At 43.3% G+C, this 24,158-nt stretch overlaps 1 protein-coding gene and 1 long non-coding RNA gene across 4 annotated transcripts in view; both read right to left on the bottom strand.

Annotated features, from left to right (window-relative positions):
* The window catches only part of tara (taranis), a 34,679-nt gene extending 13,341 nt beyond the window's left edge, over positions 1–21,338 (bottom strand). Inside the window, exon 1 of one of the 2 annotated variants that reach the window (NM_080255.3) lies at positions 20,550–21,338. In NM_080255.3, coding sequence (NP_524994.2) covers positions 20,550–20,573 — 24 coding nt within the window. In that variant the 5' untranslated portion in view covers positions 20,574–21,338. Of the gene's footprint in view, positions 1–3,659; positions 4,174–20,549 lie in introns of those variants that run through there. The other variant, NM_169709.2, reaches the window with a different exon arrangement.
* Positions 21,339–23,134: 1,796 nt separating this feature from the next.
* lncRNA:CR45643 (long non-coding RNA:CR45643) lies at positions 23,135–23,594 on the bottom strand. Of its 2 annotated transcripts, none has more exons than NR_125181.1 (1): positions 23,135–23,594. It is a non-coding gene; the product is annotated as a long non-coding RNA:CR45643 (long non-coding RNA). The 2 variants fall into 2 exon arrangements; NR_125182.1 differs by having other exon boundaries at positions 23,135–23,389.
* Between the last annotated feature and the right edge of the window lie 564 nt (positions 23,595–24,158).

Raw genomic sequence — 24,158 nt, 5'->3', positions numbered from 1 at the left:
ACGCTCTCTGTTGTGGTTAAAAAACAGCTGTTAACAACGGCGCTACTTGCATGTCATCAGTGATAAGCACCAGTTCTAGAAACGCTAGTGATCCACCTTCAAATCCCTTAACTAGCTAACTTGTGGTTTGTTGAACCCACCGACTACGATAGCTCTTATCTAGGGATCTGAACTTAACCCTCGCCCCATTCGAAAGTCATTAACAAGGGGCTCGGTTTTATGGGGCTAATACAGCAACTGAAATATTAATTGGTGTAGGACTACCGATAGTTATTAAAAGTGTGCAATGATAGAGCAATTTACAATGGGTCAAAGAGTAGGTATCACTGATTATAACTTAATTGAGAGCTACTCTCGTGTACAAGGTATAAGGCTTAAATTTTTTCATAAAGGTTAAGAAACAAGTATTGTAAAATTCTTGATACTTCGTACAGTCAGGTATATCTAGCAGGTCCATAACTTAGTTTGGATTTTTATCCTGTTTCACCAGCGGGACGAAACAAAAGTCGTGACTGGGACTCAAATCGCTCATGCGACGCGGTGCCATCGCCCGTCCCCTTTCGTGGCAGTCTTTTGTTTACATTTTTAGAAGACTGGTAACACAACAAAAGAAGGGAACAAAAATAAAGAAATACCAACTCCTCCTTCTCTTATTTGATTATACATTCCTCATTGAGCAATTTGCGTTGTCGTGTTGCACTTGACCCAAGGAGCCGGCAACAAGTTAAGATGCGAGGGCAAATTAAGGGAGCCAGAGCATCCAAGGATAATGGTATTAATGGGGCACACTCACATATACATCCTCCGTGGCATGGTTGAAGCCCCCTGAAGGCATTTATTTTATGGCTGCCCCAGACACCAGACACATGTGTGTGCGTATCCTTCGCTCCACTCACACACTCATGCAAATATAGCAGCGGCTATGTGGCTATATGTGCAACCAAAGCGTAACCAAAACCAAACCAACCAAGTCGCGATTTTCATTCATAAAATCGAAGAGCCAAAGAAAATGGGCAACGAAGGAAGCTGCTGCTTCTGCTACTGCTGGTGCTGCGCAGCCAACGTCGCTGCTACCAATAACTCAAAAGGCGCGCGCATTTCAGCGCACTTGTGTTAATGTATCTGAAAGTGAAATCACCATCACCAAAGGCGGCCGCCTCCTATATTCCATGTACACATCCGTGCCATGCCGGTCCGGCGCCAACTCCAAACTATTATTTGCCAGGCCTGTGCTTTTGCCTCTGCCTCTGCAGCTGCTGCTGCCTCGGCCGCAGTCGCAGTCGCTGCCGCGGCTGACGGCGCTGCCTGCTCAATTAAGTGAATTAAGTCTCGTGCCGGAATTTGCACCCCCCCAAAAACACCAAGCCAAACGAGCAGCCAAAACGACGAGGCGGAACGAAAACAACAACAATTCAGAGCAGCATATGACCATAAAGAACAATTAAAAAAGCAGACCAAGAAAAGGAATAAAGATAAGGCGCTCAGAATCAAGACTGCAACGAACGGGAAATGCCCTTTGGCTCTGGGAAGAAAGTAAACAATCGGAGGTGAAGGCGTTTGCGAGTTGCATTTATCAAAACGGATTATTGTGCAATAGAGAAAGGTGTCGGACAGGGTGTGTTTTTAATGACACTTCCCCTCGAAACTGCAACTTCCTCATGTCAAAACATAACTCGACGAAAGACAGGACGGATCAATTCTTACTTGAAGATTTCACTTCTTATAGGGAGATTTGTAAGTCATATTAATGGAGTTAGGCGTATGTTCATATATCACCGGTTATAAGAGTTAGAAGTTTGAAAAACCGTGTTATCGAACTACAAGATATACGTTAGTATTATATCATTTTATTTATCTAGTTTTAATTCTACAGTTTTTTAATCCACCTTTAATGCAATACAGTAAAACTATTTTGGAGTTCTACGTACTGACCGGCAAATTCAACATGAACTAAACGCATAGTACAACTTTTTCTTACTGTCGAAAGAACTAAGAAATTAATGCGAGCTGCTCCGCTGCCGTCAACGAAAGAGAAAACGTAAACAGAGCAATGACGCTGACGCTGACGACGACGGCGACGCCAAAAAGTTTGTTGCTGTTTTCTGCGGGGGAGCAGGCGGAGCTGTGGGCGGGCGGTTGGCGAGGGGGCGAGCTGAGAGAGCGAGCATGAGGAGAGCCGAAAAAGAGCGTTTGCATGTAATTAATTAAAAGGCCCCAAAAGTCAGCTGTCTGCTGCTTTGCTGCTGCCGACGCTTGTTGCTGTTGCGTTGCATTAGACAAGCGCAGCGGCTAAGCCGGCGACAGCGACGCCAACGGAGACGTTGACGCAAGCAGCGGCTATTTAGCATATTGTGCGAATGTGTGCCAATAGATGGCGCTTCACGATGCCCGGCCTGGTCACAAAGTGCGAGGGAGAAGGACGGCCGCAGTTCAGACGGTTATTACTGCACTGGAAAGCGGGCAAGTGTTAGTTTTGCTAAGATACGGGGAATCACACAACAACTACCAAAAGTAAAATATCTACCTAACTCGGCTCCTTATATTTCTAATGCTTATGTTTTGATATAAAGTTATGCCGTTCTTAACGCATTTTATGATGATTGTTATATATGAATATACTCGTAGAAATTTTTTCCCTTTTTTTAAATACAAAATATTTGAAATAATTTATAAATAACTAGTGTTACCAAATAAGAATCAAATCATATTCCGTTCCGAAAATTTCTTAACTTGGTGACACCCCATTTCTTGCTGTGTTTCGTCAGGGTTTTGGATTTGGGTGTTAAAGGGGCACTGGCCAGCCTGCTGGCTGCACGTGCAACTTGTGCATTGTTTACATTGCTGAATGGCAGCAGCCACCTAGAGTGGGCATTGTTGCTGTTCTTGGGTTCGCTGCCATGTCCCTTTGTTGTTGAGAACCTTCATTACTCCTTACCCCATGGTTTTGACTGGTATTACCCACCCACCTAAGTTTGCATGTCATGCCCAAAGCACAGCCACCATCATCATCATCGCCACCCACTGAGTCAAACACTCGCCCACGCATTGCCAATAAGCTCACAAACCACATGTTGAAGCTACGCGCATTTCGCAAGGAGACGCTGCAGGTGCGGCATGCCACCTGAGAGATTCCCCAATTGGCGGAGGCTCAACCACAAAGTCGCCTTATCAGTTCTAGGGCGAACTGAACTTGTGGCAAGTTCAAGTTACTGTAAGTCAGTTCGAGGGATTGATATTACTTGGAATTTGAGCCAGGCACTAATCTTACTTATACTTCAACGGGGAATTCCGAATATCTTTGCTGTTTTCTTTGGTACCGATGAAACATATTGCAATTTAAGTTTAGAAAACATTCTTTTTTAACTCATCCTGCATTTTAGCATAGTCAAAATGGTCTTTGTAATGTTGTCAAATAAGGAAAAATATAATGTTTTGATATACATTTTAATAAATAATTCCCAATTTTGATATTCTCATAATGCATCTATCAACTATACAAACTATCTGTTAGTAACTATGATCAGAGAAAGCAACAGTTTCAGCTTTTCTAAACAGTAAGTGTTCAGACGAAACGGAAATTTCTCTTTAAAAAATGGCAAATTTTCCGAAAATCTTATATATAATTGGGATCCAATCCTGGCAGGACTTGGAAGACTCACCTCAGTGCACATTTTCGGCTGGGCCGTTCCCAGTTTCACAACGTTTATAGCCAAATAGATGGGAAACGAAAAAAAAGGTAACGCGTTGGAGTTTTTGTTCAGGGCGGTACGATCCCTTTCAGTCAGTCACTGGGCGGCGTGGGCGGATCAGAGGGTGGCCAGCAGGTGTCCCGAAGGAAAGCGGGACGAACAGGCGTAGGAGCGACCCAAAGCGGCATCACAGAACTTGGACGACATGGCTGGCACTACTTAAACTGATCAATCTGTGTATAATGCAGTTCACTTTAATTTTTTTTAATATTTTTTTATATTCTCCAGTTGACTTGATTGAATATTTCACATTTAACGGTGTGCACTTTTTCCGGGAAACAGTGTTTCGAGTTGATAACTTTGAATTACGCGCGCTTGGCGAACGGCTGGCGTTTACGTCGTTTTCGAATTGGAGCTGTCGAGCGGGCACGGAGCAAATGAGCGACGTGGACCTCGCAGCGCCGTGCTAAAATCACAAATAAAACGTTCGGCGCTCAAGAAGCAGGCAGCAGGCAGCCAAACGGCAGGCCCGCACACAGACGCAAGTAAATGCACCCCTGTACGAGCACCGTTCGTGGTGAGTGCGAGCGAGAACGATGCAACGCTGTCTCCCTTCCACGACGCGCACTTATGTAAAAAGCATTGAAACTGAACGAGTTTCTCGATAGCAGCGGGGGTGGGAGAGGGAGAGAGCGGTGGGACTGACTGGGAGAGAGCGAGAGCGCACACACAACACAATCACAATACAGGGGCATTGCCAGTTGTGTGTGAGGCCGAGTGGCGTTGCCAGCCACCAATTTTAGCCCAGCAAGGCAGAAATCCCAACAACGATATAACGAACTACGGAATAACGAACTACGAACAGCGAAGCGAAACGTTGTGCAAACCCAAAGCCAAAGCAAACCAAACCAGGCGCTTTGGCCCGCCGGTTCGTTCGGTATTCGGTTCGATTGTGGGAGCGGGTATTCAAAAGATACAAGCAACTGTCGTGGCGTTGCCAGAGTGCAAGGCCCGATTTAAAAGTCGATTGGGGTTTTGACATTTTGAGATAGCGATCGAGAAGGTTTTTTGAAACTTTATAGTGCTGACAAGCAAGGTATTATAGAAGAGTTATATAGATTTTAACTTCTTGGAGCTATGTATATAGTGTTATTTATCAGAATGAGAGACCAACTCCTATATTTCAAAAGTTTACGTTAAAACTATTATGCTTAATATTTGTTTATGGATCAAAACCCATGTCATGTCAAAACCAAGTCATGTTTATTCTTAGCCATTGCCAAAAATATTTAAGCTACTTGCTTATTCTTATTTTTTTTAACTTGGTAAAAAACCCATCTTTGATATTCAGTCTTGAAATGAATACCAAAGATTATATTCAATAGTCGATAGCCAATAGTTGACAGGACGGACTGTGATCAAATTAAGATAATAGTACAAACAAAGTAGAGTAGTAGAGTAACAACCATGGTTCTGAAGAGACTATCATTAAAATAACATATTCGAAGCGGTTCTTCTTCATGCGGTGTACATACGTAATAATATATGACTTCTTTTCTAAAACTAATGAAAATATTTTTCTACCCAGTACTTTTCCAAAACCGCCAAAGATTAAGACCCATGACAGCGTAGATTTCGACCATATGGCAACCCTATGCCGTACAAATGCTGACTAACAGTCTACACCAATACCACCAACGCTGTATCTCTCGCCGCTGTGTGTGCGTGTATCTGTGTGTCAGTCTTGCTTGTCAGTTGGGATTTTGTTTCGTTTCGTATCGGGTCGTTCGTTTTCGTTTATATAAAGGTACATTTCCACATGGGCACATGCATGGCAGTCTATGTCAGTGTGTGTGTGTGTGTGAGTGGTATGCGGCGAAGGCAGCGACAAAGCAAACTCAGGCAAAGCGACTGAAACGCTCGCTGGGAAAAGCAAAACTGAACTCGAGCTGCCATTGCTGTTGCTGTTTCGGTGGCGACGTCGGCTTCTTCTCTTCTGGTCTCTCTCTCCCTCTCCTCTTCTCTTCTCCTCACCACCCCTCTTTGTTAAAACATTTTTGTTTATTTCAGCGGCGCGGTCGTATCTGTATCTCAGATGTTGGCTGACTGGTTCGCTCCGCACACTGGCAGTCGTATCTGTATCTGCCAGGTACTTTTTGCCCGCTTCGTGTGCGCTCTGTGCTATTTTATGCGCTATTGCCAAGATTGCTGTGCGAATTTCGCCTTGAAACATTTTTTGTTTTTCGTTTTTTTCCCTGCTTTTCGCCCAGCTTATCTCTTTTGGCCCAAAAAGTCGCCAAATGAAATGAAATAAAGACAACTGCATATTGGCCAGAAAGCGCGCGCCAATTCTAATTCGCCTGGCCAAAGCGAACTCTTGATTGAAGGTCAGCGCAGGAGAAGTCGAAGTCGGCCAGTCCGTCGCAGGCTGCGTACCAACGCTGACTGATTGTTTTCGAGCTGCTGCGGCTCGCAAATGGGATGGCCAAACCCAACCAAAATCCAACCCAACCTAAACAATTTTGCGTCGCATATTTAGCCGTATCCTGCTCCGCTGCTTCCGTCTCTGCCGCGTCTCAGTCGCTGATGTCATTACTTCGAGGCGAACGAGATTGGGGTTTATTTTTTATTCCCCATCGACAGGGGTACAAAGGTAGTTCGAGTTCTCGTCCAGCTGATGACGGACATGCAACTGGTCGAGGCTATCGCTATTGGTTATCAACGGCGGTATAATGGGTCCCCGGGTACTATGTATCTCGCGGGGAAGGGATGACTGTACCAGATGGTTGAAGGAAACCCTACTGTTATAATGGGATCTATGATCTTTGTGATTTGATGCAAACTTTGTATGATGGAAGATTTTATAATAATATAATATTTTTACTAGCAGGAAGCTACTAACCTTAACAGAGGCATAAAGCCTAACTAAAATGCAACTGTATGCTTAACAAGTATGTGACAAGGTTTTCATAAAAGATCGACATTGGGTTCTAAAATTGTTGGGATCTTCAGAAAGTTCACTGCAGTCAAGAAGCATATTTTGAACACATAATAAGCACAATTTAATGATTAATGATTGTTCCCAACTAATATGTCCATCTGCAATCCCTTAGCTATCTATTTATTCAATCTCTTGAGTTTGCTGACATTTTCCACAGCATACTTTTGACGATAGATAAATCGATCGATCGATCGATCATTGCAATTGGAAGGCAGAAGTGGAACGAATCACCCCCGACTTCAGATATTTCCTGAGTATCGCTGCGTCGGGAGCTCCTGCTCTTCTGCGTCACTTTGCTTGTTTAGTTTAATTCGTGACGCGAGGCAGTGCAGCAAATAAATCACAACAACGGCACGGCGGTGATAAAAAATCGCTTTTCACGTGAGAGTAAAAGCTCCGGATTCGAATGCTGCGCTGCCGACGGCGACTGTGACGTTGATGGTGCTGTTACAATGCCGCTGGCGGCGCTGTTGGCGATTTGAATATGTTATGATGTTGATGTTGCATGTTGGCCCGCGTCGCCAACTGGTTTTATTTTTATTCTCTATTTCTATTGCGTCTACTTCCGAGTTCAATGCAAGCGACGTCGGCTGAGGCGGCAGCTGCGACAGCGGTAGAGACGTCGGCAGCGACGTTGCGCAACCGCCCACACGCGCTGCGCCTGCCGCTGCTGTTAGCTTTTCTAAATGTGTGTGCGTGTGTTTTGGCGAGGCTGCGTCGTGCAAATATTTTGCCAGCATTCGCTATTCACACATACATGTATGTTGGTGGCCCAGAGGCTGCGCCACCCCCTGAGGACACCACCCACCCACAAAAACACCACTGAACTGAACTGAACGAACCACCCCCACCAAACGTGTCCCATTGAAAGCTAGCCGGCACTCACTCACTGGCAAACAACACACATGTTGCTTCGGTTTAGATTTAGACGAGTTTTGAATGCTGAATAAATGGTCCGACTTGCAGAAGCAGCAGATGAAAGCAGAGGTGGTTGGGTAGGAGGACTTTTCAGAAGCAGCACCACCACCATTATACTGCTACTGCTGCAACATCCACGGCAGCAACATCGGCAGACCCGCTACAACAATAGCGATCGTGTTGCAAAAACAGGTGTCCGCTTTGCATAGTCTTGCCTTCCAGTTGAATATTTGGCATTCATAGTTGGGGAAAGACTGAATATGGCCAACTGGGAAGTTATCAACAGAGTTCAGTTATAGTCCTATTCAGATAATCATATCATTTGTATTTATAAACCTTAAAATGTTAAGATGATGATAATTGCAAGATATTATTTATTAAGTCCCAATATTTTAATATTAAACTAAAAACATCCAGAACCATAACTCAAGCTAAATTACTGGTATATTGCTTAAGGTATTTTCCAGATTTGGTAATATATTGTGTACGATAAGCTAATTACTCTGAATAAATTGGTGTTAGTTAGATAGCACATCAACATGTGGAATTTAATACATTTTTTTCGATTTTAACCTTCCGTTGTTTTGCCATCCTAGACCAAAACTGGCAACGCAATGTTCCTGTAATCTGAATTTTAAAAGGAATTACATGATTTGTTTCCTAACAACTAATTACCTGCATCCTTACGAAATTTATTACCTAATTACTGCTTGCATCACTCAGAATCGCACATGGGGCATATGGGGACTGCGTGCTACTCATTCTCTACTATAAAGCAGAATAAAAGCAATCAGAAGAAGCGAGCGACGCTCAGTAATCGAATCAATTCAACGCCAATTATACAATCTGTCAACAGGAGCAGGAGAAAAAGAGGAGCAACCTGCAGCTACGAACTCCTCGAACCGACGACCCTGACCGATAGCATCGGGTGCAACCTGCTGATAAGAAACCATTCGAACAGGAAGCGCCAACACAACTCATCTTCACTGAAAGAAACGCGAAAGTATGCCATTTGGTAAGATACTGAACTAACCTTTTTATTAAAAACTTAGGCAGGTGTAATTTGGTGTACTTTATGTAACATCATACATACTTCGGCAGCAGTTTAGATGCAAAGATCCCAAATAGATTACCGATTAACGAAACAAAAAAAAGGAGCATGATCTCTAAAAGCCTCCTAATGTTATTTCTTTTTGTAATTTCGAGTAGGTTTCAGGTGGGAATTAATAAGTAGCTAGACAAATATATTGATCACTTTTATAACTATACGAGAGCAGATACTCTACGCTTAAGCGCTATTTTCAAATAAGACTGGTCATAAACAGTATAAAGATGTTTTATGAAGAATATTCCAATCAATAATAAAAATATGGTAAGGGTATGTCTTTTTCCCACAGTGTCCAGAAAAAGTATTGCATTAAGCACATAGACAACACGCTCCTTGCCGATTCTGCACTTGTTCGCTCTGCCGCGAACCTATCGTCATCGGTCTATTCGATCCGATCCATTCATTTCCGCTTTGGGCCGGAGTTTGTTGTTGCTTCGGGGCAGCAACAATAACAACAGCAACTCTGCCACAAAGGCGACCATTCGGAACCGCCGAGCGAGAAACTATTGCACCTGATTGCCTTGAAAAGCGAGCAAACCCAAAGTGGCAGCAATAAACAAAAGCGATCCGTTCGCGGCGAATTCGACGTATTGCTTGCGGATCGCTTCGCCGCAAAACAAAAGGAAAGAGAATTCTCATTCACTTCCTGCTCTCTTCCTCTTGCAAAAACTACGAAAACTTAAAACCCAGCTGACGACGACGACGACAAGTTTTCAAACTGAAACGTACGAAACTCAATTGTTGTTGCTGCTGCTGGCTGGAAATTGCAGAGAAATTCCTTTGGCTTAATTAGCCTCTTTCGTTCGAGGCGAAAATATTTTCAAATGAGAAACGTACATACAGGCCGCCAAGAAAGCGGCACAACAACGACAACACCAGCAACAACAACAGCAGGAATGGCAGAAAAAAAGAGTGTGGAACGTCAGGCTAAAGCAAAAACAACTCTGAGCTCAGAGCACAAATGAAACCAGTTTAGTTCATTTCGTTTCGTTTCGTTCATTAATTCAAAATTTCCATTTGAAACTTTTTTCCCTCTTCTGTTGCTGCTTCTTCTTCCTCTGCTTTATTTTGTGTGTGCGCTCTGCTCTTCTGTTGTTGTGCTGTCGTTGCTCATCCCCGATTCCCAACCGCCCGCACCCCTCTTCAACAACCGTTCCACCCGATGCCACCCCACCATTCACCCCGCAACCCAACGTCATCGTCATAATCAGAGTTTTAACATTTTATGTACAGTGTGCACAGGCGGCTGTCTGTAAGAAATACCGCCTGAGACTGAAACTCTGAGAGATAAAGATTGTTTAATTTTAATTTGAATAGTTACCAGTTATTAATATAGTAATTGAATATTAAACTATTTTCAAGAACAAGAATAATAATTATAATAAAATCATTCCTTTAGATATATCTTATAGAAACCTTTCTTTTCTCAACAGTATTCACTGTATTTATACACTCCCCCAACACTGCCACCTCATACATAGCGTAAAAGCAAGAGAGAGAGGGCTGCAGAGCAAAGCTCGTTTTCGTTGCGACGATGAAGTTCGTTCGTTCGGTGTTTCGTTCGTTCTCTCCCACAATCGCAATGCTCCACCGCTCCACCGACAGCCAGCTATATACACATAACCTACAAAAATATATAGCCCGTACATACAACGTGGGATTGTATGTGCGCTGGCTGCTCGGCGATATTTGTGCGGCGCATCGTGTGCGCTGTCAGAGGCAAATGGCTTGATGGCCGTACACTCGTTGGCATGGGGCCGAGGCGGGGGCGGACGTGGTGCAGGAATGGTGAGCGGGTAGCGGGACATTGCAGGCTGGTTGGCAGACAGGCGGCATAACATCAGCAGAGGCAGCAGCAGCAGCTAAAGCAGCAACACAAGTGCACAGGGTTGCCAGGCGGTTGGCCATACGAAACGGCATTGAACCCTCGCAACGAGGTCCCATAGAGCAGATTGCGATCAATATAACGAGTTCCTTGAAACCATAGATTAGCTGGGGTCACATTCTAAGTAATACTAATAGGTAATATGTTAAAAACAAAAAAAACTGCTAGGGCAGATCTAAAAGGGTGCATTATATAGTACTACAAATTTAAGATCCGATTTTATTTCGATATAAAATATACATATATTATATATTATTATATAATATATATTTGTGCATATTCGATCTCAAACTTCCATGCATAAAAAAAAATTTTAAAACAACAAATAAATATTTTACTTATGCAGTATTACAATCGTGCAACTTTTCCTCCGGGGAACATATTTAACTTGCCCAGCTACCCTGGCAACTCTGGCTGACGTAGTATCGGGTTTTATATGTACATACATGCGCTGACGCTGTCACGGCCTCTGCCGTTTCCTTTCCTTGCCCTCCCCCAACCGTTCATTGCCTCTCATCCCACACTCATTCTCGTTTCGTTCATTTCGACCGTCGAATAGTCCCATCGTCCCATCCGACCGACGACTGTGGGACTAAACGTCCAACCAACCAACAAACCATCCGACCGACCGTCGTTCGCCTCGGCGCGTCGTATGTGGGAACGAAATAATACCTATAAAAAAAATTCTTTTTCCCTCGGTTTTTTGCCCCGGCCTGTGCTTCTGCTTCTTCTTCTTCTGGCTACAGCTACAGCGACAACGAAAAAGAGAAAGACTTGTGGGTAGAAAACCAACAAAGTACGACTATAAAGTACGGGGTGGACGGGACCGAACGATGGTGGAAGGTGGCGGTCGGTGGGGGTTGGTACGGTTGAACAGAAAAATTTAAGATGCTTTTGCTAAAGCGAACCAAGATCTGTTGGCTGTGCTCGAGCTCGAGCTCTGTTAGAAGCATGTTGAAATGAAATTGCTGAACGTCGAGTTGAGCTGAGTTGAGTTGAGTTGAGTGCCGGGTCGAAGAGAATGGGGGAGCGCAAGAAAGAGGCCCCTGCGTAATGGTCTCTGCTGCTGCCTCTGCCTCTGACTGTGCTGCTACTGCGGGGGTGGGCAAATGTTTGGCAGCATTTTTGTATTAAAATTTTATGCGAGTGTGCGGCGGAGGCGGCTCTTGGTTGTTGTTTTTGTTGCTTGTGCTGGTTGTCGCCGTCGCATCCGAGAAACTTTGAACATGTTCGGTGCTGGTGCTGCTGAACTGATGTTGTTGTTGTTGCCTGTGCTAGTTACTTGAAATATCAGCGCACAAAGGAGGTTTAAATGTTGCAACCGAAGCTTTAAATACCCTTGCAAGCCGCGTTTCTGTTCCTGATTGTGAGATCGTAGTATTAGTATTATTAACGCATAATATACGACCATATATTTTGTTATGTACATAAAACTTGGCGATTCTGTGCATATTGCAGCTGCCTTGTGTTTGCGCTTTTGTTTTAGCATAAAATACTTATTCCATCATTTAATTCTATATATAGCTGAATGGTGCTCAGGTATTAAGATTTGGAAAAGGTATTAAGCTCCTATAACAGTTATCTTAGAAATTAAATCTATATTCCTAAATATTTAGGAAAATAAGAACCCCGTTCCACGGGTTAGGGTAAAACGGTGCTGCAGGTTTCGGTGGATTTTAGTGTGGATATGTTGCTCTGTGTGGATGTGGATGTCGATGTGAATGTGGAACGACGAGCCGAAACAGAGCGAACGGAATGGATGCGACGCCAGCCAGGGACGTAGTTGGGGATTAAAAAGGGGGACGGAGGCGACAGCCACGGAAATGTTGGATGCTGGTGTCGATGAAGACGCAGATTCAGATTCAGAGATGCGGATTCGGGTCCAAAGACGAGCGACCAGCTGTTGGCCTTGTGTTCGTCGCATTGTTGTTGGCATTATTTTTGGAGACCTGCTTGCTCTCACCATCGCCATCGCCTCGCCTTTGCAGACCGCGGAACGGACTGACTGGATGATGATGATGATGACTCGCTGCGATGCGATTGAGTAAAACTTATCCAAACAACAACAGAGGCATTAATAATGTTTGTGTTCGGAGGCGCTGGCTATTTTTGCCCGACCGCTTGTGAGGAATTGCGACTGTCGAAATGATCGGTTCCATGGGTATACGTTTATGTATATGATCTCCTCTCCAGGGGCTGAACACCATTGATAACTGAGATCAGGTGCACAGCCAGGAATGGAGATGGCCTGAAATTGCTAATCTTGGGGTTTCCTATTGGCTGATTGGCGCCGCATTCGTTCCTTTATGAAGTGTTCTTTCATTTGGTTTCTGGGTCACCGGTTTGGGGATCACGAGAATAGATCTTTGTATTCATATCAAATTGTTCGAAATTTTCTGACTTCAGGCTAAGTGTTCTTGGTGAATAGCATATCTCATGGGTAGAGTATGGAAAATATTAATCACTTAGAAATGAGTAGCACTTACAATTAAATGTATTTTACTTACAATTTAGGAACACTTCTATATAATTAAAACAAACAGATAACCTTTATAAAAGTACGAAAATGATCTAATATTTAAATTAGAATTTCTATCTACATTGGCTTTACTTAAAATGCATTGAATCGCCTGATCTTCTGCGTACTGTAACTGGTGTGTTTAAGCTTCTTAGTATTCAGTTTGTTCTACAAATGCTGGTTTTCATAGCCACTCTTCTAATGCCAGTTTCAATTTCCGAAAGCTTGCATTGCAGCCACCCACCTAGCATGATTCGTCTGCCCCTCCCGTCACCACTGGGCCCTTGGCATCCTGTTTCCCTGTGTTCCTGACCAATCTCTCTCTAGCCCTGCCAATTCCCAAGCCCCGTCCGAGTTGTCCCTGTCGGATTAGAGTTTTGGCCAGGGCCAAAAGCTGGTTACGTTCAGTTCAGTTCGCTTCGGTTATTGCTGCCGTAAGGGGACGCTTAGGGTATCAATGCAACTTCAGTTTTATGATTTTTCCCACTGGAAATGTGTATCTTATAACAACATGTTTGTTAGAGATATTTACAAATCTAGGTAGTTTTCTAGTACTAAAAACTAATTTGTAAATATAACTAACATTTTGTAATTATTTAATTATTGCTTTATCAAAGTCAAGAGCTATTTTAATATGAAGAATAATAAATTGCTTAAACGCTAGAGTTCCCAAGTTATACTAAGTATGTATTACATAAAAACAATCTTACATTAAGAATAGATTATTAAGAAATATAGTAAACAAACTACAGATCATAGTTTCCCCATGTGTTTGTGGTACTCTAAACTTTTCTTCGAGTGCAGCTGGCAATATGTACGGGAATTGTGAAATAGAGAGGGTGTGGGCCACACGATTGGAGCTCCACGACCGCGCCACTCGAAGGAAGAAATGCGATTGCCGATTGGGGTTATAATGGATTTCGACAGTCCAAGAGTTTTGCTCCAGCAGCGCTGCCGGCGTCAGCGTCGCAGCTGCAGCGCTGCAATCGGTTCGCTGTTCCTTTTACGCTTATTAGTTTAATTTGCCGCTGCCAGGGATTGTGGATGCTCCAAACTGAATGCTGACTGGGTTGCCGCTGCGGTTGTTGTTCAGTTGTTCAGTTTTTATTATGTTTATTTTTTTGTTTTTCTGCTTATGGCATGCAACATGCTGCTGGCTTTGAAGTTCTTCGGCGACTGACGAGAGCGCTCTCTTCGAGGCGACTCCAAACAAGTTCGAATTCGCGACGTTGCAAGGTGCATTTGCCCCATTCCCGAAACGCTTGTGTGAGTGTGTTTTGGTCGGCCGTGGATTGTGTGCGGGCGATTTGCATATATGCAAAACACTTGGCACCGCCACAGAGCAGCCAAAAATCTGAGACTGCGACTGGGCAGACTCACATGTTGCATTCGCCTTTAATTTATGCCGATTGCCCGCCATCCCTCTCTGACTGCTGGCTAGTGCCATCCGTCTACATACGAATGTACATACGTTTGTGTGAAGAAATGTCTATCCAGCTCGCTCTGTCACAGCTCTTCGACTTGCAGCTCGGCGTTTACAGTTAAAGCTATCAATGTCACCGCTTGACAGCAGACAGGCGGACAGGTAGCGCCACCTCACATGTCACCTAAGCTACAGTGGGTACTCGAAAACTAGAACTCAAACGAATTATGGATTTCGGAGCCTAGCTTTGCTCCTCTAGTTCTTGTAAAAGTATCATGCTGTGCTTCAAGTGTATTATAAAACGAATATGGGTGTTTATGGCAGTCAGTTAGTTTTGGTAAGGTGCAACATTTATTTATACACAAATTAGTTATATTCTAGGGGAAATCCCCGAGCCATAACCTAACTTGCGCAGTTCAAACGAGTTTGACGAAGTCGAGAAAAGAGACCTTCGCATGCAAGAAGTTTTGGCCAAATAAAAACATTCGAGCTTCTAATTTGCGAGCGACCACTGTGCCGTTTATCTGTCTATGTTGTTGGCAGGGGTGAGAGGGTAGGAAGTTGAAGGTCGTTCGTTCTCCCTGTCACTCACACACACACACACATTCTCGGCCGTACTCATATTTATTTATTACTTTTTATGTTGTTTTAATGACGCCGACGACGACGACGCTGCTCTACTTCATCTGTTTCTCTGCCGCTGCTGTCTCCTCCTCTCTCTTCGCTCGCCCGCGATTATTTTCGGGTTATTAAACCAACCGCAACAACTCAGACGGCAAGCAACAACAGCCACACACACACACACATAACAACAAAAAGAGCCGAGCCACTTGCAGTTTTTGAATTGCTGATTAATTTTATTGCTTGTTGTAATGATAAATTCGTTTTTTGTCGGTTTTTGTTTTGATCACTTGGTTCGCCGCTCTACACGTGACTCGACCCCCACATCCCCCACCACTGTCCTCTGCCGCAGCGCAGCTCTTGCCTTTTGGTCTCTGCCATTTCCTCTGCCGTCTATAATTTATTAATTGTGCTCAGAACATGAATCGCTGTCGTCGCCTTTTTTGTTTTGATACGCCACTTCGTGCTGCCAAAGGGTTGGGTTTTCGGTTCGCAGGGGGCGGGGTTTTCTGGTGGCATGGGGGAACAAGACTCGTTGTTTTTGCCGTTGCCTTTGCCGTTGCCATTGCACTTGGCTAAAGAGTGCCAGCCCCCAATCCTCGAAGAGGGGAACACTTTGGATGACTCTGTGTACATGTCAACTCAGACTCGGGCCTTCTGATGCGCTGCTGCACATTGTTTATGTAGTTTTTGTGACGCAAAGAGGCATCCACATTAGCTGAGCTTCGGCACTTGATTAACAGCCGGCTAATTATGCAGCTAGTGTTACGGTAATCGCTCGTTATAAAGTTCTTATCAACCACTAGGCGGATGAGTTTCAATAACCAACAACGTAAGAGTATATTAAACGAACCTATGAATCTATCGTAACATGCTTAATTAGTCGAAATGTAGCTATGTCTATGAAACTGGGTGGTGTGCTTAGCTCAAAGGATATGCTTTTTAAATGGATTTGGTATTGTCTGTGCGTTTAGCATTAACTGTATTCTAGGAACGTTTTTTCTCTTAAGTAAACTGGGTGTCTCGAATAAATGTATTCGAAAACTTTATTGCCCATCTGATATTTCAGAAATTCAATTGTTCCTAGTATCTGGGCGGCACTTGACGACTTCTTTCCACTGATGATCATCCATTTGTATTCCCCATGCGATCCGCATTTGGTGTCGTCGTTATTGGAATCGCATTTTCGCTCTCGTTCGTCATTGCTCGCTGGTTTCGTTCATTCATACCCATTCGATTGTCATTTATTAGGGGCCGATCATTACGTAGTCATTTGTGTTTGACAATTTGAATGGGTTTTCTCACGCTAAGCAGCGCAGTCGGCGGCGGCGCCGCTTTGTCTTCCAATTCACTCAGTCATTCAATTTCATGCCTCATTCTGACTTGTTTGCTTCCGTCTGCCTTCTTTTTTACTGCTCTGCTCTGCTGTACTGTCCGCTTTTTTTCATTCATATTTATTTAGCTAATAATATAAGTCAAATCGAAATTATTTATGACACCCGGCATCGAACGCGAGTGTCTATGCGATTGTGAGTGAATCCGACTTCGACCCTACCCCAATTAGCTGGTGGCCGTGCCGCGGTGCTTTTGTTTTGATCGTTATGTAAATGGGTGAGAGATGATTTTTATTGTTTTTATAGCCACTGAATAATCGGCGTGGGTTGATAGTGAATTCTCGCGTGCCGACTGGTATGTGTGAACTCGTAGTAAATATTTGGCTTTGAAAAATTGCTCAATGAATGCCACGGACAGCTGATCTAATCGTTAATGCTTTTTACTATGAAGCGTTGTCGTGTTTCCCCCGTAGTAATCACGAAAATGTTTTGCTATTCATATCTTAAGATACATATCTATAGATATAGTATCGAGGATTGTGCTAAGATAATTTCAATTCATTCTTGATTATTACGAGCATTGTTAACTTATGTCAGTACTAGCTTATGGTCTTTTAGTTGAAAGACAGTCGACTTCCCTTATAATTCCTAATTCTTATTCACTAAACCACTTATCTATTTTCTTGAGTTCCACTCACGAAATGAACACTCAATCCGTAAATATGCTCAAACCCTTAACAAGTCTGTCAATTTGTTTTCTTTTTTCCGCTTTCTGTCACTGTTTCGCACAACATAAAAAGGATTGCGGTGTTTTCACTATGCTAAATGCCAAAAAGAAATCTCACCGCCCCAAACCAAGAAAAAAGTAGCGGCATTTGGTTAGCTTTCATGTATTTCCTCTTGATTAGAAACTGCAAAGCAAAACAAAACCGGAAAAAGGGTTATTTTTTATTGCTCTCTGCCTGTGTGTCAGTGTATGTGAGTGCTTGTGTTTACTTCTTAACTTTCGGCGTTTCCCTTGGATTTTTCTTTTCCTTATTATTATTTTTATTATTGTCGCCGGCGCAGTAGGCGTCGCGAGCTTTTAGCATTTTTAAATTGACGTTTATTATGCGCGCTGCTTTCGTCGTTTTCGTTTTTTATTGTTTTCCTTTTATTTTGGTGTGTGCCTTTGTGTGTGTGGTCAACATTGTTTTTGTATCTCTCTCCTTGCGCCGCTGGCGTTGGCGTCGACGTTGACGGCGACTGCGGCTGTGCCGTTGGCAGAGCTGCGCTGCGCCGTTTCTTTAGTTTGTTTTGGTTTTTAATTTAATCGTTTTTGTGGCCGCTCTTTGTTGTTGTTGTAGTTGTCGTTAAATGTGCTTAGCACGTGCTGCCGGCCTACTACCTCCCTCTCTTTCACTCCTGCACTGGTTATTGTTGACTCTTGCTTTTGCTGTTGCTTTTGCCCTTTTGTGTCTGCTCTTGATGCTTATTAGCGAGTGGCATTCACTCACTCTTTTAGCCAGTCACTCACCCCACCATCCTCATCCTCCTCCCCCTCCTACAACTCATTCTGCGTTCATTCATGACAGCAGGTTGCTCTGCCGTCGCTTAGAAACAAGTGGCCAATAAATTATGGCCGCAAAGAGCGGGAAGAAGAAGACTAGAGGCAGCACACTGTCCATTATTATTGCCCATTGAAAGCGTAATGGTAAATACGCATAAAACCGTTATACAGTCAAACATCACTAGATTGGAATTGTCCGCATCAATTGTGCAAAAATACCACTCAACATACAGAAGTTCATTACTCCGCGTTAATAATGCGAATGTGGTTTTAAAACATCTACATATGTGCAAACGATGATGTTAACGATAATGTTGAAATTGCATTAAAACATATTAATAACAGAATTTTATGCACAGTGCATAAAAGTTTACAAGTTTTTAAGATTTTATGCCACTCATATAATCAGTTTTAAATATTTTTAATTTTGAAGTAACATATTTTTAATGAAATACGAATACAAAAACCGTTCTTTAAATGCGCAAAATAAAATGTAGAACTCGAATTCCCAATGGCGGCAATTGTTCATTCACCACATGTTTGCGGTTCGAGTTAGAGATTTTTGCCTGTATTTATAGCCCGGAAAAAAGGGTTCGTCCGCCGCCGGCTGCTGCCCCTCTCCCCGTGAATGTGTTTCGTATCCGGGCTTTTTTATGATACGGAAACTGACCTAAGGTATGCGACGGGCATTTGCATGGGACCGATAATGAAAATGAGTTGCCGGGGTGCCACGCCCACTGCCATCCCCCAGAAAGGAGCGGAACAAGCGCAAGTCATGATGCTATTATTATACAACGTTCGGACTTTGGTACGTCACTGTGTCAAGGACAAGTGGATTCCATTGCGGTGTGTATGTGTGTGTGTTTGTGCGTAAATTGGTAAGAGGGGACTGGTACGTGTATTTATTGTTGATTTTCCGTTTTACGACCTTTGCCCTTGTTAATCATTTATGTGGAGCGGTCGAATTTGTTGACTTTTTAACAACAGACTTTTCCAAGGCTTGGCTAAATATACCTCATTTACCCGTTCTTTTACCTAAACACCTCAAATAAAAAATTGACATTACACATTTGTAACATTACCAAAAACCCATTAAAGAATGTGCACGTATGTACATACATATGCAAGCTTGATCACAAGTACAAACTATTAACTAAAAAGTTTGGGAATATTATTTTGTCTTAACATTTTTAAATAAATTGCTACCTGACAAATTCCTGGTAGCAAACATTTTTCTCAAAGCCGGCATATCTACATATCTTGCATCGAACACTTTGTCCAATTGTGGGTCAAGTTTATTTCAAAAATGTATTTCCTCTTCGGTTTTTATTTGTTTGCGGAACTTGGAAGTGAAGCCTGCAAAGAATCTTAAATGCCAATGCACTTTACATGCCCCGAACCAACCGCACCGCCCCATGCGATTGCCACCCCCTCGACGTGTATGACATTTTTGCCGTTTTTGTTTTGCTCGCCGGCTTCTACGCCTCTACCACCACAATCACCATCACGTCCGCACCACCCACCGCCCCCCTTTCATCATCCATCATCACAAAAACTTTCATTTAATTGCTGCAAGCGGTAGAAATAAAGAAAGAAAACAAAGAGGGAGAAAAAACCTTGATGTTGTTGGCTTTTGTTTACTTGGCTTCGATTGCGATGGGGGCTTGTCGGGAAAGACCCCAACTTGGGAATGGAAATCGTATCTGAATCGGAATCGGGCATCGAGAATCGGGGGATTCGAGGGAATCGAGCAAATGGCTAGCTGACGACGCGTGCTGTGCGTGCCTACTACAAATGCCCCACATGGATGTGCGTGCTGCTCCGCTGGAGGCACCCATCCTTGACCCCCCGATGCTCACCCCTCGTGGCGCCCCACGCCAATCCATTGAACATTTCCCGGCCGTAGCCAAATGACTTTTCAATTGGATTCGCCGGTAAACGGCAAAGGAAACAAGCGCATAAAGCGTAAATGCCGATAGAAGAAACTCAAGAATCAAAACAAAGATAGCGAATGCACCTCACATGTGTACTCAAATGCAATCATATCATACACCGCAATGAACCATACATATGTGATAAGAATGAAGCCAATAAATGTAGGGAAACTGAATGTTAATAATAAGGTGACACCATACAACCATATGATTGATAATCAAATCTAAAAACATTGGTATATTTCTAATATTTTTAGGAAATGTATATTTTCTTATAATTAGATTGCATAGCTTTAAATTACGAACGATCACTTTACATTTTAAAAATACCATTATTAGATATTATATGTCGTAAGTTCAGCTCAGATATCACATTATATGCTGGACCAAAATTGAAATAGTATTTTCTGATCAAAATTTGATCATTTCAATTTAGATTCAAGTGTAGTCCATCTAGAGCTAGAACAAACACGATGACAATAACCAATCGATGGCCAATATCATTGGACAAGATCAAGGTCGGTACTTATAGAGTGAGCCATAGTAAGGCCTTATCACGATCTACTCACATTGGATTCCGTCCACATTTTCATGGTTTCCTGCGAAGTCTTGAGGAGGTAATCTCGGCTGGCAATAATTTAAGTTTGGCGCCTTTTTCTGAGTCGCTGGTTGTTTTGGGTTCCGTGGTGTTCCTTAGCCCCAGCTCCACATGTTTGCGGGTTTGAGGGTGATGGGGAAGTCGATCGTCGGGCCAAGAACGATTCACTATATAACACACACAAAACACACACGCTCTGGCACAAACACACATGCAGACCGCTGGTCCGATGTTTTTGTTTTTGGCGCTGTTGTTCAACTGGGAAAAATGGGGAAAATCGCTGTGGAAAATTTACGTAGTTTTTGCTCGGGCTCTGTGGCTTTGGCCGAGCGCCTTTGGCGTCGTCGTCGCTGGTCGCTTGGCGTCTTGTTGTGCGAAGTGCAGAGTTCGTACTGAATGCTTTCGGCCTGGCCAACACACTCGACAGCCGGGTGGCCAGGGTTGCCGTCGCCGCGCCTGGAAAACTCTCTGCGCTTTGGCAACTCTGCCACATGCGCGCGTTGTTGTTGCCAGCTTTTCCGCCTCGAATTTTCGTATTTTCAGTTGCTCTGTGGAAAGCCACCAGGCTGGGACACAATCGGGCGAAAGCCATGGCTCCAATCCCAATACCAAAACTCAGACCCACAATGCTTTCAATGTACCATGCCTTCCGCCCTCTCTGCTTCGCCCCAGCTCCACGTTTTCATCATTTCCTGAACTATTTTAGTGGGCCCGACCAACAAACAAAGCCAACTCGCCTTGGCTCGGTTCAATTCGGATTGCTTCAGCTCAGCTCGTATGGGTTTTGCTTTGCTTTGGCCGCTTTGCTCGTTTTCATAAAGTCGATAATTGTGATTGGCGCCTAACGGTTTCTGCACGAAGCCAAGTACACAGATGTATCGATAATATTGGATCTTTGTTCATAATGGGGGATCGATATTTTTGTGCTGGAAATCGAACTTCTGCAGCTTGTGAAGAATTTACAACCATTCCTTTAACTTATACGCAACGTAAGCGCCTAACTAAACTTCCTCTTTTTGGCTTTGTAAATAAATAAAGATCTCCAACAGATTATTGACGATTTTGTAAGATGAAAACTGAATGCTACAAATATTTCCATATTTTTGTTTCTGCAAGGGTAACAGGGCGTGTATGATTGATATAGCGAAAATCATCTTATTAATGACTTTGGTAAGAGGCGGAACAGAAATACATTTTTCGGAGGATCGGTATACGTGTGGGTTTGGTAAATAAAATTGCAAAGTTTGTACAAACGATCCTAAATTACTAAGTCCTTAAAAGAAATCATAGAATTATCTAATATCTCTTATATATGTAGTTTTAAATGATGATCAAATAAATTTATTTCGAATCAGTTCAAAGACGATCCTAAGTGCTCATATCATCTTTTCTGATTGCAAAGGCTGGTGGCATAACGTCGCACCTGATATCGGCGACTTTTATCAGTTGACAGTGAGTCAGGTGCTCTGCGGAGCGAAGCGACCACAGTGCCGAACGACCTTTTGCTGACTGATAAAAGTGGGCGATTTGGGTGGCTAGGCTCTCTTTCCCCACACACAGTCACACTTACGAGAGCAATTCCCCACCCTCCGACCCCGCTGACTGCTGATTGCTTTGCTTGCTTCGCTGCACACACACACTCGCACACCCAGTGCTTAGGAGAGAGTTGGGTGGCTCTTTGTTTGGCCCACGCTCTCCCACAGTTACCAACCGTCATCCACCTCCCTCTTTTCCTCTCTCTCTCTCTCTATGTCATTTATGAGAGCCAGGCCGAACGAAGAGCCGAAGTTTCTGCTGCCAAGGCAAAAGCTAAAGCCGCACTTAAACAAGAATGGATAATAAAATGGTTAAAAATTCTGATAAAAATTGATCAGGTAGAAATATTCTAAGTTATATGAAACTTGTTCATAAATTTAGGACATTATGCAAACGCTTTTTTTTAGTTCATGAATAATTGGTTTAGCAAAAGTTTTTGTTGAGTGTAATGCCGGATTTCTAGTTCTGTCGTGGTCGCTGCTTTTGTCGCTGCCTCTGCTTCTGTCGCTGCCTCTGCTGGCGGAAAACTCCTGGTCCAAAGGCAGCCAAAACAACCGTCGACGGATGACGACGTTTTCCGACTAACAACGGACGCGCATTTTCCACCGTTTCGAGGCAAGAGCGCATTGAAATTTGTGCGACGCAGCGCAGCCTCGAAATTGGCAAAAGGGGTTTTTTTTTGTGGGGATTTGAAAGAGGGGACAGCGCCGTGGTAATGGGAGGCTAGCAGAAAGGGGAGTCGGTTAAAGCTTTAACGATGCTGGCCACTCTGGCGGCTGTGGCATTCATTGTTCGCCTTCGAGCGCCAATCGCTGAAAATGCCATTTTCACTGAAAACAAATATAATTTCTAGAAACTTCATAAAAAACTCCATGTATATTGCTGTAAATAGTATGGAAAACAAGAGCTTAAATCCTTAGCTCTACGTTTCTCAGGAAATTCTAAAGATGAATATAATATCTGTACAAACAATCCAAAAATATATGTTTTAAACATTTTTGTTTTATTTTAGAAATATTTAAAAGGCGTATTTCTATGTAATTATTTTCTCAATCATGCTTATGTTTAATAATAATGTGTTCCATTTAAGCAAATACATTTCCGTTTGAATGTTTGATCGCTCAGTGTGGTGATGTTGTTGCCGCTGTTATTCATCCACTTTGCGTATCCTTTGGCTGTGCTGCTGATTTGTGCGCAAAACTTTTACAACATCGCAGTGGCAGTGGCAGCGGCAGAAGCAGAAGCACCAGCAGGAACAGAGGAACAGAATCCAATGCGGCAACAACAGCAACAGCAACGGCCACACCAACTCGCAACTGGCAACCTATGGCTATGGCTATGGCTATGGCCATGGTATCAGCAACATTAACGAGTCTCAGCAGCGACAGCGTCACCGTCGACGAGCGCCGTTCTTGTCGCGTGGTTATTGCCGCCAGTTGCGGCTCTGCTTTGTCTACGAAAGGTCGAAGACGGAGTCTGTGGTCTGTCTCAGTCGAAGCTTCAGTCTAAGGGGACTCAGCCTGAAGTGACAGAGGCAGGAGCAGAAACAGGGGAAGGGGCGCTTCATCAGTCGCCGATGGCTTTGTCTGCTCTATCAAAAAAAAAAAAAAGTTCAAATATGCATTGCCTTGGGTTACGGGGTTCCCCCGTAATAGGGGGCACAGGGAGAATATGGGATATGTAGAGATAGATGGGCGCATAGGCAGCAAGTCGGAATTTCCGGAAAGTTAAAACTATCTATTAAAACAAGGGGTATAATGACTTTTATCAATTGATCACAGATTGCGTAGAGAGCCAAGATAGATAGATCAAGACAGTAATTTAATGAAATATGCAGATAAATCAGCAGAGAGAGAGAGAGAGATACATAAGTAAACCTATACGGTCTAGGCAAATCGTTACGATTATAAACGTATTTTAAGAGTTTATAAAAGAAAGTAATAGGGTTCTCTTGATGATGATCAGTAGATGTACTGAATGTACCTCTTATCACCCATAAGCCTTTTCGATTGCTCAACTTCCATTATTAAAGTCTTAACCGACT

Source organism: Drosophila melanogaster, chromosome 3R (genome assembly GCF_000001215.4).
Source record: "Drosophila melanogaster chromosome 3R".
Classification (NCBI taxonomy): domain Eukaryota; kingdom Metazoa; phylum Arthropoda; class Insecta; order Diptera; family Drosophilidae; genus Drosophila; species Drosophila melanogaster.
This window is presented reverse-complemented; position numbering and strand designations above follow the sequence as displayed.